The sequence below is a fragment of the Cricetulus griseus genome, chromosome X (genome assembly GCF_003668045.3).
Source record: "Cricetulus griseus strain 17A/GY chromosome X, alternate assembly CriGri-PICRH-1.0, whole genome shotgun sequence".
NCBI classification, from domain to species: domain Eukaryota; kingdom Metazoa; phylum Chordata; class Mammalia; order Rodentia; family Cricetidae; genus Cricetulus; species Cricetulus griseus.
In genome coordinates this window covers 95,485,410-95,504,448 of record NC_048604.1, presented here as the reverse complement: position 1 = coordinate 95,504,448, position 19,039 = coordinate 95,485,410, and the positions used below count along the sequence as shown (strand labels likewise).

The window sequence follows — 19,039 nt, the reverse complement described above, 5'->3', positions numbered from 1 at the left end:
TAGCCTTTGCTTGTGGACTGATGGGGTATCCCCATGGTTCCCCAGTTCCCATTAAGACATCAACATGGCCCCCTTTTCAGCCCAACTGATATCCTATGGGACATTTTAAGGTGTTATTTATACTATAGTAATGTATTCAGACAGAGTGTATGTATGTATACTTTGCATACAGAGGTGCCCCATTCACACAGCTTGAGCTTTTCTAACATTCTAGTGAGCCCCAAACAGCTGACTTTCAGAGAACTGGCTGATTTTATCTGTCTATCTGTCTGTCTGTCTGTCTGTCTGTCTGTCTGTCTGTCTGTCTGTCTGTCTATCTATCTATCTATCTATCTATCTATCTATCTACCTACCTATCTCATCTATCTTGACAACTGGAAAAAAAGACTACCAGCATGGGTACTTACGGCAACTTTATATGCAGCTTCTATGTAAAAGACAAGATTCTGTATGAAGGCCACTTCGTCAAGGGTGAAAATAATACGCAAGCCTAATAAAGAAAAGTGATACTGTGAAGAGATACTGTGAGCAGAGTTGCCAGTTACACACAACAAATATTTTGCTAGCAGATAGGTAGATCTTTTTTATCCCATCTTCACTTTTCTTATTGGGCATCAACAGTTAACTCTGAAGTAAGTCCTAAGGTTGATGCCTCATGTCAGAAAGCAGAAGGGAAGCAGAAGGAAAGACAGAAAGTGGGGTAGCACCACCACTGAGAGTGTGACTATGGGACAAAAGTTCAGAGATAAGGCACAGGCTCTCTGACACATTATGTTTGTGCAGAAAAGATTCCAACAAAGCAGAGGTTTAAGCCCAAAAGTATTGGTAGCACTATCCCTGGCCTTGAGTGAGTCAAAGCAAAACTAATTTCTGTCTATGGGTGACAAACTAGGGCCCTGCATTCCCTGCCCGATCCCAGACACAAATCTGTATCATCTACTCCTAATTCATAGTACTTGGAATGTTCTCAGTGTGTCCCTCTGACTGCAGTGTTGCTAATGTGACAGTATCAGAATGTGAGGGCCTATATGAGTGTAGGCCATGGAGGGATTAGGGCCCACACACAGCTTCACACAGCATTCAGTTCTCAATGCATCTGCCATGTGAACACAAAGCTTTCTTCTTCAGAGGAGGATGCTGCTCTCACCAGATAGCTGAACTTGTTGGTACCTTAATCTAGGCCTTTTCAGCCTCTAGAATTGTGAGAAAAGCAACTTCTGTGCTGCTTAAATTGCCCAGTCTTGGGTATTTTGTTGTCGTAGTACAAATGGGCAGACACTGCCTCCTTCACCTTCAGATCTGTCACTCAAATGGCCGTGGCTCACCTGAGGCAGTCATCTGGGCCAGGAACAGGAGGAAGAGGGAGGTGGCATCCACTTGAAGGTGGCCCCACTGGTCATCACCCACCACGGTACTGCAAGTAGCAGTGTTGTACTTGGCATGCAGACTGTCCTTGGTACTCTGAGTGTGCTTGAATTTCTCCACTTTGTCCACCTGAAGAAGAAGGCAAGATGGCATCGCACAGCTATGCAGGCTCATAATTGGCAGATGTCATATGCAGGGATAATCACTGAGTCTATTAGACCTCCTATCTTCTATCTCTGGGAGCCAGGAGGATGGCAAGGAGCTGCTAATGAGCACTACATAGAGGGGCCATGATGGAGACTCTTGCAACTCATTCAATGGAGATACCTCAGCCCAGAGTTCATGGGTGAGGCTCAGGTCAAAAGGTCTCCTTGTCCACAGACTCCCCAGCAGTGGTGCATGGTAGATTCTCAAGGACATAGGGAGGGAAGGAAAAGAGTCTGTTTAAATGCCAACTTCTCTTTACTTAACATGGCAAAGAAAAGAGCAGAATGCCTTCGGCTATTCCAACTAAGGGTGGGTGGTAGCACAGGCACCTCTGAAGCAGTGCAGATCCTTGTAGAAGGTTCTGTGTATAATATTGCAACAAATGGTTTCATTTACCCTACACTGAAGATATCAGTAAATAATCATGTAAATTTAAAACCATGAATTACACTGATTTATCTTTTTGTGTGTATATGTGCAGACATGCATGTTGCAGGAGGGCAGAGGACAACTTGTGGAAATCATTTCTCCCCATCTAGCAGGTGGATGCTGGCATCAGGCTCAGGTCTTCAGCCTTAGTGATTACTGATTCATCTAGCTCACTCCAATAATGAAAAAATTTAAAAACTCAAGCACTTGATTGGAAGTGAAAACACTCAGAATAAACAATAAGTAGTATGTGGGTTTCTCTGAGTGGTTTTATAATATTCTTTTTTCTAAATAAAAAGACATGTTCTCCTTTTATACACATAAATCTTCGAGAGAGGGCCTTCAAAACTGTCCTTTGAAACTGTGGTTCTATAGTGTAATAAAATTATTGAGGATAATTTTAAAAAGAGGAAGTAAGCAAACTATTTCTGGTTTTTCTTCTTGAGGAAGTTCCAAATGTAACAAAGATGTCCTCCCAATTACAATGGCATCAATGCACATGCCAATGCTCTGCAGGTCCTAGTCTTTCACACCCCACCTACCTGTCTCATCATGCAATGGAGAAGACCTCGCATCAGCTTGACCACATTCTGTGGGAAAACGGCAGCATCAGTAACAAGGCTTCAAGAAACAGATTACTCATACGTGGCCAATAAGCCAGTGTTGCGTGGCAATGTTCCAGAAAAGACAGAGTCCAACTACACATAAGTATTCTGATTGTTCACGTTATTAAGACTTTTCTACTCCATCACAAAACAAATATTTTGACAAAGTGATTTATCTCAAATAAAAGAGTTGGAGAAGATGCATCTTTTGGGCTCTGGAATTCAGTGACTCCCACCTGACATTTTTATAAGCTTTGTATTCTGGAACTCTAGGTTACATTTCTTAGTAATTTATTTTTGTGATACTAAGGACAAATTAATCCTACCATGCCTGTCCAAAAGTAAAGATATTTTTCCAAAAGAGCCATTTGTGACACCATTATTGGGCCACTGAGAAAAGTTCTTAAAAATACAAGTGGTATCCAAGATTTTCTAAATAATGTGATTATTAAATACTGCAATCAATTACTATCACTACCATCATTCTAAATTGTAACAATGCTACATTTATTAATTAGACACTGCATCCAAATGCTGTGAAAAAACACTTATATTATTTTGAATTGGAGCACCAGACTTACAAGAGGGGTGGTATTTTTACCTCAGTTTCTACATGTGGAACCTGAGCCTGAAGGAGATGAAGTAAAATTGCTCAACTTTGTGATGACAAAGGGTGGAGGAAAACAAAACCTAGATAATCAGACACCACAAACTGAAAGAAGTTTCTACGTACAGGCATGGGTGTATCATGGCACATACCATGCCTTACAGGTGACAGAGTAAAGGGGCCTGAAAGTTTATGGACAGGGAAAATTCTGGAAGTCAGACCCTTCTTCCTCTAAAATCCTAGGATCCTAGAATGTAATTCCAATTTTTGTTATAAAATCCACAAGTACAAGGTAAAGTCAGCACTGTTACAATGCTTACACTGCAGACAACACACACATTTGTCAACTGACTTCCCCTTAAACTAAGTAAAGCTATTTCCCAGGAGAAGAAATAAGTACTTTCCAACTAGTACTAATGCTGCCAAACCCCAGTAGTGGGGAAGCATCTGGAAATGTGGGGATAGGGACATTCTAATTATAACAATGACAGAGGTGAAGGTTACTGGAACTTAATGATCAGGATCAGAGACCCTAAATATCCCCAAATGCACAAGACAATCTCACTCAATGAAAGACTGTGTCAATCAAGTCCAAAGTACCCCAACTGAATATTACTTGAAGATGTCCAGTAATTATTATTTTCCATAATCAAGAGTGATGTTTCCATTATTACTTATTTATTGAGACAGAATATCATTATGCATACCTGGATGGTCTAGAACTCACTATGTAGACCAGGCTGGCTTCAAACTCACAGAGATATATCTGCCTCTGCCTTCTGAACAGTGGGATTAAAGGTATGTACCACTATGCCTAGTCCCATCATTTAATTGACCACACATCAAATAGTAAAAGACATTAAATATGAAACACTGTGGTCTGTTTGGGTTTTGGTAAAGGAATAGAAAATTTAATCAACCTTACTCTGTGTGAGTGCGTGCGTGTGTGCATGCGTGCATGTGATGGGAGTTACAAGACACCCGACATCAAATTATTACTCCACCTTAGAGAGTGTGTGTGTGTGTGTGTGTGTGTGTGTGTGTGTGTGTGTGTGTGTGTGTGTGTGTGTATGATGGGAGAGTTGCAAGACACCTGACATCAAATTATTATACCAGCAAATAACTGATTCACTCATCCATGCATCTTTCTGGAGGAGCAGTCAGTGATTGCTATTTGTAATTTTAAAAACTTTATAGACCTCAAAAGCTGAGTGATTTCCATCACTTCACACTGAGCAAGCCCTGGTCAAAGGCAAACTTTGCTCCCAGAGATAAGCGTCCTTCTTAGCTTTCCCACAGTTGTCAAATTTCCTTCATGCTGCTTATCACTCATGCCCATTTGGTTACTATAACAAGCAACAACCGGGCTGAAAGAACTTTTCCTAGGCCCAATCATTCACTAGCTATAAAGGCTGTCCAGGAATGTATGAATTAAAGATAAATCCCAGGACCAGGTGTTCATTTGCTATAGTGTGTACTTAAATTGTGTGAGGCCCCAAGTTCAAGGGGGTTCCCCACCCCCTGAATTCCATCTTTATAAAGATACACTTCAAATGTTCTCATGCCAAGATGATTATACTTTTGTAGTTCAGTGCCCCTTACCTAAACACTATTACTCAAAACATTTGGAAAACATCTCCTGTGCTCAGGGTAGAATATTTTCTTTCAACAACAGTAGATTTTGTTTTATTAGGTGTCTTGATTTTTTATTTTGGAAATTATTTTTCCCAGTACTGGGACTGAACATAGCATACCAGGCAAGCATTTTACCACTGAGTTACATCCTTCCCAATTTTGAAAACCTTAATAAAATATCTCCATTGAGCTTTATGGCAAATAACACAGGCACAAAAATTAAATAATTCCAAATTGGCTCAAATCTAAAGGGTGACTATGAATAAGTAAGACTCACTTACTGGAGAATGGTGCAAACTCTAGAAAGGCATTTTTAAAGGATGTTTAAGAATTGTTTTAAGCAGTGGCAACAGCATTTAGATAAATATTCTTTGGGATATAACCAACTACTCTGAAAAGCACATGCTTTGGATGTCTAGCTCTGATGCATCAGCTTTTCTGCTTTCTATTTTTTTTCCTCATTTGGTGGCCAGGGTGAGGAGTCGGTACATGTAGTGGATGGCCATGCATCTACTTTTCATAAACAATCATGAGAGAGAAATATAACCAGGGAGGCATATATTAACATGTTGGGGGTAGGAATTTGGATGTTTTTGTTTCCCATCTAATGTAATTTGTGATGTTAGGTTTTATCTCAATCACAAAGATAAATGTGTGGTGTCAACCATCTGAATGCCTTCATAAAGTATCCTATAGCAGAAATGAAGGACTGCACCCTGAACTGTTCTGCACATACAAAGATTTCCTCATGGGTTTTGTAATTCAAGAAAAAGTACTGAGCAGACAAGACACTGATGTCAGTCACTATTACCTGTTCCAACTCATAGGCCTTGGCTTTATCTTCATCACGGTCAGCATTCTTGCGGTAGGCCATACCCAGGCCCCAAACAGCCAGTATGCTATAGATGTTGTCCCGTACCCAGGCATCCTTCTGATCATGGCTGGCTGATAACAGCCCAGTGACTGGGTTCTATTAGAGAAGAGACACAAAAAAATGCATGGCATCACCCTTCATAAATCTCCTATACAATTAATGTTTACCTATGGAGGTGGATGAGGACTTGAGAACAAAGCACAAAGAGACCTGAGTTCCTTTTCTCTGTATCTCAGATGACTCATTTGTATAACTAGTAGATGAGCCTAGAAAATGTCTAAGGAACTTTCTAATTCTTATGCTCTTTTTTAAACCTTCAGACCAGACCAAACTGTTTTAATGCATAAAAGAAAAGAAACACCAAACAGAAACAAATCTACCAGGCTTTACCAATCTGCCTATTGTAGGTTTCAGGTCTTGTTGGCCTTCATGTTTCCAATCAGTTGGTAAAGTACTGAACCTGAGAACAAGATACCTATGTTATGGGCCTTGATCCACTTCCTAGATCTATGTGGTCAGAAAAGCTACCAGCCCTGTCTGCTACCATGTCTGCAACCCAGATACTTCATTTATCTGACCAGAAGATGTTATGTAGGAAGGCATATTGGAGGCCTCATTAGCTGTGTTAACACTGATGTGTTCTAGAAAAGCAGCAAAGTCAACAAAAAGGTGTGAACCCTCTCATGAAAACTTGTTCACAAATGTTCACAACAGCACTATTCATATATGCTGAAAAGCAGAAATGGCAAGTATCTATCAACTTATGAATGAATAAAACATTTTCCTTTTCTTTCTTAAAAATTATTTTATGTGTATGTGTATTTTGCCTGCATGTATGTATGTACACCATGCACATGCCCGGTACCCACAGAGGTCAGAAGAGAGTGTTAGATTCCCTAGAACTGGAGTCATAGATGGTTGCAAATCATGTGGGTGCTGGGAACTGAACCAGGGTCCTCTACAAGAGCAAGTGCTCTTAACCACTTAGCCATTTCTCCAGCCCGGTTTTCTCTTTTGTTTATAAAGGATATTAAAGTTAATTAGGGTGGTAGATGAACAACCCCACGAATATACTAAAAAACAGTTGTGCACTTTAAATAAATGAATTCTAAAGTACATAAATTACATGTCAATAAAGCTATGTATATATTTGGGGGACTGGGATTGAAACTGGAGCATCCTATGTTAGGCAAATATTCTACCACTGAGCTATATTCTCAGTCCAATATTTTTAAATCCAACCCTAATAAAAACTGTGAGCCCACAGATAAAATGGTTAAGGAATGAGTCAAATGAAGTTGGCTGACTTCTGAAAATATACAAAAATATGTATGTAATAAAATATACTTTTATAATTAGAACCTTGCCACCTTAAAAATATCTTGCTTGCCAGTTTAATGCATTATCTGTACTACTACCAACAGGTTTTTCTGAGCCACCCAAATGGGTCTCTGTGTTTAAAGGTCTGGGGCTTTTGCCTGACATTGGTATGCAAATGGAGGGATACTGGTGACATTCTGCAAGCTTAAAAAATGTCCGTCTCAGTGGTACAGTGCTTGGCTGGCACACATCAGGCCCTGGGTTCAATCCAAGTGTAAAGCTAAACAAGAACCATTATTCAGAGGGCACTATATTATTTATAGGAAGTGTCATGAAAAATTCCATTGGGTAATTTTGAAAGGACACTGCCAAAGCTACTAGATTAAAAAATATTGGCAGTTTTTAATGGTCCCACACAAGAAAATAAATATTTGACTTTCTCTTTTAACTAATCTATACTCTCTAAAAATATCTAAAACGCAACAGATATCTGCAGGAGCAACAACATTCAATGTACTAAAACGGTTCTCCCGCCAACAACTACCAATCAATGGCTTTAAAGTCAATGAAAGTCTGTGGGAAATTGGGGTGCTACTGACTGCACTCAACAAAAAAGAATACTTTCTGATTTGCTTACTGCTTTAAATCTACAAAATAGAATGTGTTATGAAACAAGAAGATGTGGGAATTTCCACTCAGTCGCCAAGGGCTGAAAGTGTAAGCGTTATTCCTATAATGGATTGCTGAGTCTAAAAGAGTCACTATTCCTGAACATCATATACATAGCGTATGGAGCTATATCTGTTCCGAGGCCTGATGGATAAGTTTGTGACAGGAAGACATCAGGAGATCCTAAGTAAGACACCAATCTCTTCCTGGCATGCCCCATTAACCTTGAGTCTAAAACAGCTTTCCAACAACACAGGAGTGACAGCTTACACAATGTCAAATGTGGCTTAGATTATTAAATGTCACTATCCTGTTAACTAAAAGTCCTCTCTTTTATTCTGCTTAGTTAATCACCACCTTAGTTCATCTTCACCTAAGACTAGATTGTCTGTGTCCCTCATTCAATGACAGAGAAGCAGGAGGGTGTTCCAAGGGGTCTTATACTCAAAATTACAGGCACGGGATCCATGGAAAACTGGTGTGTTAGCTGAACACAACAACAACAAAACACTTTTTGATTTGCTTACTGCTTTAAATATACAAAACAGGAAGTGTTATGCAACAAGGTGATATGGGAATTTCCATTCAGTGTGACTCATAAAAACTGAGATGTCCCCAGATTTGTAGATACTCTGGTGCACTGGATTCTATTGTCCTTTCTAATAAGGATATTCCAGGAGTTTGTCTTTGTGTTCTTCTCCTACTTGGGGATGGTCTGCCCATATCCCCTGCATTTCCACCCTCTGAGTCTTGTGTGCCACCCAAACAGGTCCATTTCATTAGAGTCCTGGGGCCTTTGGATGAAATTGGTACCCAAATGGAGGGGTATCTGATGCCAATCTGCCAGCTAACCAGGACAAAGACAAATGCACCTCACAAAGAGGAGGGGATAGATTTGTCTAGGCCACGCTTACATTTCTGATATGATCACTTTAACTGTATGCTGCTTTTGGGTGGGTGGGAAGGTAGGGGAGAATCTAGGAGGAGTTGGGGGGAGAGAATATATTGTATGGAAAAATCTATTTTCAATACAAATGATTTCATTATAATTAAATCCTCATTTAACAATGCAGAAATATGGAGTTATAATCATATAGCTGTTTCTTTCAGCTTTCACCCTTCTCTTTTTGCTGTGTTGCTTCTGCTCATATTAGCAATTAAAAAAAAAACCTAGTCCATGTAATAACATATATGTGTATGTTTATGTATATATGATATTTCCCTTTTTTCTTTGTGCTACCAAAACTAAATGTCATATATTAAATATGATAATAAAGTGATACATATACATAAGCTTTGGTATAAATTCTTGCTCACACAGAAACTTTTTTAGAGGGTATCAGTTTTTAATGAGACAGGAATCATAGGATCACTGCTCACCTTGCATTTCTCATTCAGCACAACCTGAGGAGATCCTCTCAAGCCATCAGGAATAACTCAAATTCAAGAGCTTGGAGCTGCATAACATTCTATGGTAGATAAACTTAATAACGCATGCAGGGATCTACCCTTATGATAGATATCCATTACAGAGCTTTCATTACCACTACAAAAATACAACAATAAATGTCCTTACAGCAGATGCTGTTTTCAACAGTGGGCTTTTGTTCTGTCTTTTAAACAGGGATGAATTTTATTCAAGAGGGCTTCATCATCACAATCTGGTGACATCCCAAAGGTTTCCACCCCAGTACCCTCACCATGAAGATAATGGTTTCAGCATATACATCACATCATAGTCAGGGGAAAAGAACAACAACAAAAAGGAAAGAAACTTAAATTATACAACCCCCTCAAAGAGACAGTCCTCAATGATCTAAAGATAGCCACAAAATAGCATTTCTTAAAGATTTCACACATGAATTTGCAGATAATGCTCCAGATCAAATATATAATCAGGATCCACTGCTGTGGCATAATTTAACTTGAATAAACTTCTTAAACACTCTAGATGCAGATGCATATAGACACTTTGGGGTTAGCACCTAGAGGGGAGAGCACAAATCTTATCATAATATCGGTTTTTGCTTCTTGTTCAGAATGATGCTTGTTTCTGCATCAATTTAATTCACAGCTAGCATGCTAACACTTCAGAGAAAGACAGTCACCCGATTGCAACTCTGTATCTCAACATTCAGTATAAATATTATTATTTGCAAGTAACTCTAAAAATAATGGCTATCATTCCTGGAACATAGGGCACTCACAGCTTCAAGGACTTTGTACACATCATAAACAACACTTACTCTCCAGTGAGCTTTTTTTGGTATGGAATTCCTATATTGTCAGGTTCTATGTATGTGTGCTTTTAAAATAAACATTCTTCCTTCCTGTAAATAACTTTTTGATGTTTTCAACTTTTTGTCAGTCTAATGGTGTAAAGTGGCACTGCACTGCCACCCTCAAGTTTGTTTTATTTATTTCTCTGTCTTCTGGGAAGGGGCCACTGATTTGCTCTTCTGATAACTAACTTCCTGCTTCTTTCCTTCCTTCCTTCTTTCTTTCTTTTTCTTTTCTTTTTTTTTTTTTTGTTTTTTCAAGACACGGTTTCTCTGTATTGTTTTGGAGCCTGTCCTGGAACTCACTCTGTAGACCAGGCTGGCCTCGAACTCACAAAGATCTGCCTGCCCCTGCCTCTGCCTCCCGAGTTCTGGGATTAAAGGCATGTGCCACAAACGCCCTGCTCTTCTTTTTAACCAGGAACTATTAACATAACTTTCCAGGTATCATGTTGAAGACTACAATCTCTAGACTCCATCTGTTCAAAACTCTACCACAAAATAGCAGTAACCTTGAACAAATTACTTCAGCACCTCTCTATGAGGTAGGTACTATACCAGTACCTCCACCTCATAAAACAGTTTGTGAGGATTAAATGAAGTCATGTGTATTAAGCACTTTGGAATACTTGACATATATGTGAACAATAACTGTACATTTAATATTAACAAACTAAACAGCCTTTATTCATGCTATTTATTTTTTCATGTTCTCATAATGTGAGATAATAGATAAAGATACATTGCCAGGGGGAAGAATTCACAGCAAGTACCATGTAACCATTATTGTTATTTTAAAAAGAAGGTTTGAAGGTTCTCCCTTTTACTATTAATGAAAATACTACTAATGAAAATTTTCTTCAGAGAGTCTCACTTTGTAATTGAGACCAGTCTAGAACTCAGCATCATCTTGCCTCATTCTCCCAAGCACTGTAATTACAGACAGTTGTGCTCACTCCTGTTAAGTCTTTTTCTGTTTGCTATACTAAATTCTGTGTACCTTACATGAAGAATGCCCAGCCTTGTACCAAGTCATTTGTCTCTCTTACCTTTTCCATTTTTTTTCGTTTCTATAAAGGAAAAGTAATCAAGAATTAAAAAAAAAGAACAGAGCTCCGAAGTCTAGAATGCATTAATCCCAGGACTTGAGCCCCTCCCTATGCTCTGGTACTAAACAGTACTAAATTCCACTGGCTTCTAATACCAAATGCTTCTTTCTAATCAATACTTTGTATCTACCCTTGGTCAGATGTGATTTTGTTGTTTTCTTCTTCTAGGAACCAGGATACTGAGGAGCCTGTATGTAAAATATTGTCCATCTCATGGCAGTGGGGCAGACAGACAACTACCCACAACAGTCAATTCCCCATAAAGGTGCAATAATCCCAAATATGTGTGAATCTAACAAAACATAAAGGAATAGATACACAGATGGATGGAACAGATTCAACTTCAGAAATGGAGCCATGGGAATATGGCAAATTGACTTCTGATAAAGATCTAAAGAGTCTATGGAAGAAAGAAAAGCCTTTTTTTAAACAACAGTGTGACTAGATACACACACACACACACACACACACACACACACCGATCTACACCTCATACTTGCAGATCAGTTTGACTTCTCAACCATATTGAATATTCTGACCACGCACACTGGCTAGCTTTACTGACACAATATTATACATTAATGACACACTATAAACTTCCTAAAGATAAAGTTTACTACTCTAGAGAAGCCCAGGCATAGTTAGATAATGAATGAATGTAGAATAAACATGCTGACTTTACTGACTACAGAAAGAAATCTTTTTAAAGACATAAAGTACAGATACTGTCTCTCTTTACAGACACAAGAAGTTTACCATTTACTAAAGATTGTTTCATTTGTATGCATGCTCTTCTGCTGAGTCTCCAGGAAACCCTGAAGAAGCCCATCAACATGAATAACATGAACTTTGGGGAAGCTTCAAGTGGGAAATTTGGGTTTTGCTTTTAAAATAGAAATGTAGGGAGGGGGTTGGGCACTTCGTCAAATGTAAGATAAGGGCTTATTGCTCAACGCAAAGTTGAGGCAGGGAAACTAGCGCCTTTGTGAGTTAGAGCTGAAGCTAGGGGGCAGGACATTTCACTGGAGGTTGGGGTACAATGTTGGAGGGTAACCAGAGAAGCCAGGGTACATGACTACCTAGATTGGTACGTGTACTCTTAAAACACATAATCAACACCATGATTTTGTTCTGGTAAAATTAAAACAAAGGGCTAAATTCTTCCAACAAGCTAAGAAGAAGCCATGTCTACACACAGAATCTTCTTGGCTAGTGGCAATACCACAATGATCTCTCAGGCCGATGATGGGGTAGAGTTTACCAACTGAAGAGAACAGAGGAGCGGAAATAGTAACACACTCTGCTCTTCAGAAGATATGTGAAAGTGGGGGGAGGGCAGGAAAGGTCTGTAATGTGGATGCTGAGCTAACACTTAGAACCACAAGGCACTTACGGACTTGGACAACAGACCAAACCAAACTAGATGGAATTCAACAAAGATTTATTTATTGGGCTTCTGTGTTTAATAAAGCTTGTTGAACTAATTTTATTAGCCACCACGCCCACATTTCAAATGACTCAGCTCCCTTTACACATATACTCCCACCTTCACAATCCCAACAAATCTTTACACAGAGCCTCTTCTATCGTCCAAATTGCTCCCTACTCCAACAGCTACCCTGTGACCCAGAGATGTAGCCTGCTCTCATACTTACATATAGGAAAACTTAATTGTCAGTTAGCTTTTAACAGCAACCAACTAATTGTGTGTGTAACCAATACCACAAAGCTAATGTATTAACAGAAGTAGAAGGGCAGGGTGTGTGGCCAATGTTAGAACACCTCCTTAGCATACAGAAGGCCCTGGCTTAGATCTCCTATAACTCCCATTCCCCTCTCCACAAAAATAGCTTCCAGAACTAGGAGTAATAGAGTCACACTGACAAGCTGGGTTCCCAACTGTGATGGTTAGCCTTGTCAACTTGCCACAATCTAGACTTACCTGGGTAGTGAGTCTCAATGAGGGACTGTCTACATTTGGTTAGTCTATAGGTATATCTTTATGGGGATTGCCTTAACTGATATGAGAAGATCCAGTCCACTGTGGGTGACACCATTCCCTAGGCAGGGGTTCCTGAGCTATTTAAGAGTGGAGAAACTGAGTAAGCACAAATGAGCATATACACATCTATTTTTCTCTGCTCTTCACCATGGATGTGATACTACTAACCATTTCAAGTTCTTGCTACTTTGATTTCCTAGCTATGAGCTGAAACCTGAATTTGTGAACTAAAATAAATGGTTTCTCACTTAGTTGCTTCTTGTAAGAATAATTTATCACAGAAATAAAAATGAAACAAAAACATCAGCTCTGGCATTACTCCTCATTACCTTGAGGAGGTGGGACTTAAGGAATGGGAGTTAGGTCACTTTAACATGCCCTTGAAGGAGATATTAGGAAATGGGAACCTATTGTGGGATATTTGTACACTGTGTGAAAATGTATTGTTGTGGTTGATGTAATAAAGAGCTGAATGGCCAATAGCTAGGCAGGAAAGGATAGGCAGGATTTCCAGGGAGAGAGAGGAAGAGAGGTACATAGATTACGCCAGCGAGACTCCAGGGAGACACTGAAGAGGTCGGACATATGGTACAGAATAGAGGTAACCAAGCCACATAGAAGAAGGTATATTAATAAAATCAGGTCAATTTAAGTTGTAAGAGCTAGTGGGACAAAGCTAAGCTAATGGCCAAGCTTTCATAATTAATAGAAAGTCTCCATGTCATCATTTGCAGGCTGGCAGTCCCTACTGCAGGCACCTCTCTTCCCTTTTTTCTTGATTCCTAGCTGCCATGAGGTAAACAACTCCATTGCTATATGCTCCCACCACAATGTACTGTGCTGTCATAGACCCACAGCAATGGGGCTGTGACTATGGGTTGAAATCTCTGAAACTATGAGTCAAAATAATCCTTTTTTAAAAGTTGGATTATCTCAGGTAGTTTATCATAGTGACAGAGATAGATAATATAGGCCAGGTAAGAGAATAAAGTCTATTTAAAGTAAAGCAAAAGCATGCAATCTAAATTTTATTCCTTAAGCTCCCGAATCCAGCTATGCCTGAATCTAGAACAACTTCCTGGAATTTTAAATTATTTGGGCAATGTATTCTCATTTGTGTTTTAAGGCTATCTGAGGTGAGTTTCTGTCATTTGCAACAAGGAATTCTAACAAGCATAATAAATGTCTACATACTGAACTAGACACTGCAAAAACATTTATTCGGTGATATATTGAGGCAAGATGAGATCAGTAAGAGGAGCTCAATCTAAGGCAGTGCAATTGCCTCAATGTCAAAGCAAGATGGAGCCAACAGTAAGGTAGAATACATATATGCCTGATGGTTACACCAACATATTAACAGTTAACAGTCTGCAATCCAATTTCCACTGAGTGGGGTCACACAGATGAATGTCAACATCTTCACACCTGAAATGGCACAGCGAATACATATTCTCTTTCTCCTACCTACTCTATAATAAAACTAAAAAGGCTCATTATTAGTTGATATCCCTGCTTTTACTGGTAGTTCCTTATGGTCCAACCTCCACAAAAGGTAGTCACAGAAAGATGTAGAAACTTTGCTACCCTGCTCAAGATCTTCCAGTGTCTACAGATAGAGCTGAAATCATTTATTTTGCTACCAAATCCATATGTTACCTCTTTCAATCACCTAACACTCAGTATTTAGCCCCCTAAAAATCCACTGGGTACTCTTGCACTTTAGGGCCTGTACACATGTTCATGCTCTCCTCTGTGAAGCCTTCCTTGAGCGAAAAATTACCAATTTCCTTTTCCCACAGAGGCTAGAGGCTTCAATACAATCTACCTTTGATATTTTCCTCTTTGTATTAGAAATTGCCGCTCTCTGTCTCTCTCTGTCTCTCTGTCTCTGTCTCTGTCTCTCTCTCTCTCTCTCTCTCTCTCTCTCTCTCTCTCTCTCATCTCTCTCTGTGTGTGTGTGTGTGTGTGTGTGTGTGTGTGTGTGTGTGTGTATGCACATGCACGTGCAGGTGGGAGCAGACAACCTGGAAAGCTTAATAAGTATTCTCCCTTTTCTAAAGTCACCTGTAACCTAGAGGCCATGAAACAGAAAACTATAAAATCCACACAACCAGGGAAACTCAGAAAATGCTGACACCATGAAGGAGTGGGTGGTCACCTGTTGGTGGCCCAGGCTTACAGTCCTTTCAGATGTGAGGTAATGGTCCTTAACTATGCCTGTAATTCCCGCAACTGGCATCTTTTTATTTGTAACTGGCTTCACTGGAGTTTTTACAACAGAAACCTCTGCCCCAGTACCCACCAAGAAGTTAACTGGGTGGCTTCCTATTGAATTAGTGACCAAGAACTCTTAGAGGCCTAAAATGATAGAGCCCTGGCTTCTTTATTTTGATTCACTGTCCATTTCCCTCATGGTTGGTAAAGTGTGTACTCAATCACTCACATGGTTGGCCAGCCATTCATCCAGACTAAACCCAAAGCCAGATCTCTTATGAAACAGAAGGAGGAAACCGCATCCTCTGCTATAAGCATCCATCCCAATGTAGCGTGGGATGAGGAGAGAAGGTTCCTCACCATTTAGCAAGGTTTGCTCAGTTTTGAGGGAGGAATTATAGCTGAAATACTAAGAAAGGACAAATGCTCAAAATACATGACTACTTATCATAATTACATATGCTGATAAAGAAAAACAAAAATCCTATCACAAAAATTCTCAAAATTCATTAAATTCATCGTGCTGGAATTTTGTTTCAGTGACCGCCTTTAAAAAATATTAAAAGGAGCCGGGTGGTGGTGGTGCAAGCCTTTAATCCCAGCATTCGGGAGGCAGAGGCAGGCATATCTCTATGAGTTCGAGGCCAGCCTGGTCTCCAGAGTGAGTGCCAGGATAGGCTTCAAAGCTACACAGAGAAACCCTGTCTCGAAAAACATGTATATATATATATATATATGGAGTGGTGAAGGATGTCTTGGACTGAAGATGTCTTTATTATGTGTATATTGCATGCACCCTAGCATGCTCATGGAAATAGAGATTAAGAAGAGTATGTTCGAGACGTTCTCCCCCAGAGTCACCATGGTTTCCTGCTTCAACAGTGCTTGAACGGAACCAGGTGCTCGACTCCTTCGACCACAGCCGGCCGCTCCAGGGACAGAATCCTTTGCAACCTCATAGCTCTGCCACTCCAGCATCGCCACCGCACCCAGCGTCGCCACCGCGCCGGCCGCCGCCATGACCACCACCACCCTGACCACCGCTTCTCCCTGGCAAGTGCGCCAGAACTACCACCAGGACTCAGAGGCTGCCATCAACCGCCAGATCAACCTGGATCTGTACGCCTCCTACGTCTGTCTGTCTATGTCTTGCTACTTTGACCGGGATGATGTGGCTCTGAAGAACTTTGCCAAATACTTTCTCCACCAATCTCATGAGGAGAAGGAACACGCTGAGAAACTGATGAAGATGCAGAACCAACGAGGTGGCCGAATCTTCATGCAGGATATCAAGAAACCAGACCGTGATGACTGGGAGAGCGGACTGAACGCAATGGAGTGTGCAGTCACTTGGAAAAGAGTGTGAATCAGTCACACTCAGAACTGCGCAAACTGGCTACTGACAAAAATGACCTCCACTTGTGTGACTTCATTGAGACCCATTACCTGAATGAGCAGGTGAAATCCATCAAAGAGATGGATGACTACGTGACCAACTTGCGCAAGATGGGAGCCCCTGAAGCTGGCATGGCAGAATATCTCTTTGACAACCACACCCTGGGACATAGTGAGAGCTAAGCTGACTTCCTGAAGCCACCAGTGACGTCACCGGTCACTGAGGCAGTGCATGCATGTCGGCTGCTGTTACCTTTTCTATAAGTCACCAAAACATCTGCTTAAGTTCTTTAATTTGTACCATTTCATCAAATAAAGGATTTTGGTACCCCCCCAAAAGAAGAGTATGTTCTCTCCTTCCACCACATGGTTCCTGGGGATCTAACTCGAATTGTCAGGTGTTGGGGCAAGCAACCTTGACCCACTGGGCCATCTTGCCAGCCCATATTTTAAAGGGACAATTATAACATTTACCTTAAAATGATTGTATCTATAATACCAGCAGTTTGCAACATTCTCTCTCTCTCTCTCTCTCTCTCTCTCTCTCTCTCTCTCTCTCTCTCTCTCACACACACACACACACACACACACCCCTCTCTCTGTCTCTGTCTCTCTGTCTCTGCCTCTCTGTCTCTGTCTCTGTCTCTGTCTCTCTCTCTCTCTCTCTCTCTCTCTCTCACACACACACACACACACACACACACACACAAATAATACCACCAACAAAATACCCTATTTTTTAAAATGTATATGAGTGTTTTGCCTGTGTGTATGTCTGTGCACTAAGTGTGTGTGCCTGGTACCTGAGGAGGCCAAAAGAGGGTATCAGGTACCCTGAAATTACAGAGGGTACTGGGAATTCAACTTGGGTCCTCCAGAAGAACAACCAGCTCTTAATTGCTGAACCATCTCTTCTGCCCATTTTCTTCTGTTCACATTTTCAATGATAGTTTCTAAGTCACTTGGAAGTTTACCTATCAGATTTTACAAAAGCAATCTTTGAAACTAAGTTCAAGGAAAGAGCACATGAGCTGCTGCATGTGGCTGCCTCTTGATTTACCTAATAGACCACAAGTATGCAATGTTCATTTTTTCTTTTGTGTGCTTATTAGCTCCTCCCCGGTCTACTTTTACAAACATGCCTCAGACAATTGCTTCATTCCAGATCATTTATCTTAGATATTTCCAAACTTACAGGAACAGTGCCGGATCACTTAACTTCCATCAAATGAATTTAATCACTCTCCTAGGAGATTTTAATGTTCTGTTACTCTTTCATCAATCCCTGTAGTAAGAAGGGGGCGGTTACTGAGATGTCAATATTCAGTGTAGTGTTATGTTAACTTATGGAAGACATTCAAACTCAAGGGAGATATCAGCTCCCCACTGGCCAATACCTGAAGTCTAAGATATCCATACATTACTGGACACAGGGCCAGCAACAGAAACAATGTAGAAGCCATTATTTGATCCTTGCATTTGCAATACTGACTTTTATGTTTTAAATTTCAGGTTTGGCTTCAAAGGACAGAGACATTGTATACCACTCTATATATGTTTTGTTTTCTTCCCAGACAGGGTGCTGATAAAAAGTTCAGGCTGGCCTACATATCATGATTCTCCTCCTCTGCCTCCATAGCACCTTTGGGTTCTTGATTTGAGGTCTCCAAAGGATCTTTCAGGAATTCACACTGGATTTTTGTTTTGGTTTTTCGAGACAGGGTTTCTCTGTGTAGCTTTGGAGCCTATCCTGGCACTCCCTCTGGAGACCAGGCTGGCCTCGAACTCACAGAGATCTGCCTGCCTCTGCCTCCTGAGTGCTGGGATTAAAGGCGTGCACCATCAACGCCCGGCTTCACAGTGGATTTTGAGAGGAAATATATAGAGGGTCATGAGACTCCTGAAATTTCTATATGAATTTTCTTCAAGAGAGGACAAAATATTTGGCTAAAATACTCAAATGGGTCTACATCCACTTCTTGTCTTTTATGATCATCAATTGTAATCTCTTTATCTTTTGTGAGACAGATGTCACACTACTATTAATTAACAGCCACATCTAAACCTAAGTGACAAGTTAGGCATAGTGGTGTGTACCTACAGAGCTCCAGCTACTTGGGAGGCTAAGGCAGGAGGATCACTTGAGCCTAGGAATTTCAGACCAGCCTAGGCATCACAGTGATACCCAGAGTCCTATCATTCTTTAAATTATTTAAAATATAAGCACAAATGACCAGAGCAACATGGCAGAACTAAACTTGGTGAAATATTTAAAGAAGCAGCCCCATTCAAGTTTTACATTTTAACATGCTAAGGGAGCACAAAT

The 19,039-nt window shown here is 40.4% G+C and overlaps 1 protein-coding gene and 1 pseudogene across 11 annotated transcripts in view; one reads left to right on the top strand and one right to left on the bottom strand.

The window, feature by feature from the left end:
* Positions 1-19,039, bottom strand: part of Phka2 (phosphorylase kinase regulatory subunit alpha 2) — an 81,681-nt gene that overhangs the window by 52,806 nt on the left and 9,836 nt on the right. For all 11 annotated transcript variants that reach the window (XR_004771383.1, XR_003488357.2, XM_027432796.2 and 8 more), the window contains 4 exons: positions 5,660-5,818; positions 2,544-2,591; positions 1,326-1,494; positions 408-490 (listed from right to left, as the gene is read on the bottom strand). Coding sequence is in view for 9 of the 11 variants with exons in the window: in XM_027432796.2 (XP_027288597.1) it covers positions 408-490; positions 1,326-1,494; positions 2,544-2,591; positions 5,660-5,818 (459 nt within the window). In the remaining 2 variants the exon portion in view is untranslated. The remainder of the gene's footprint in view (positions 1-407; positions 491-1,325; positions 1,495-2,543; positions 2,592-5,659; positions 5,819-19,039) is intronic.
* On the top strand, positions 13,687-16,922 carry LOC103162429 (annotated as a pseudogene).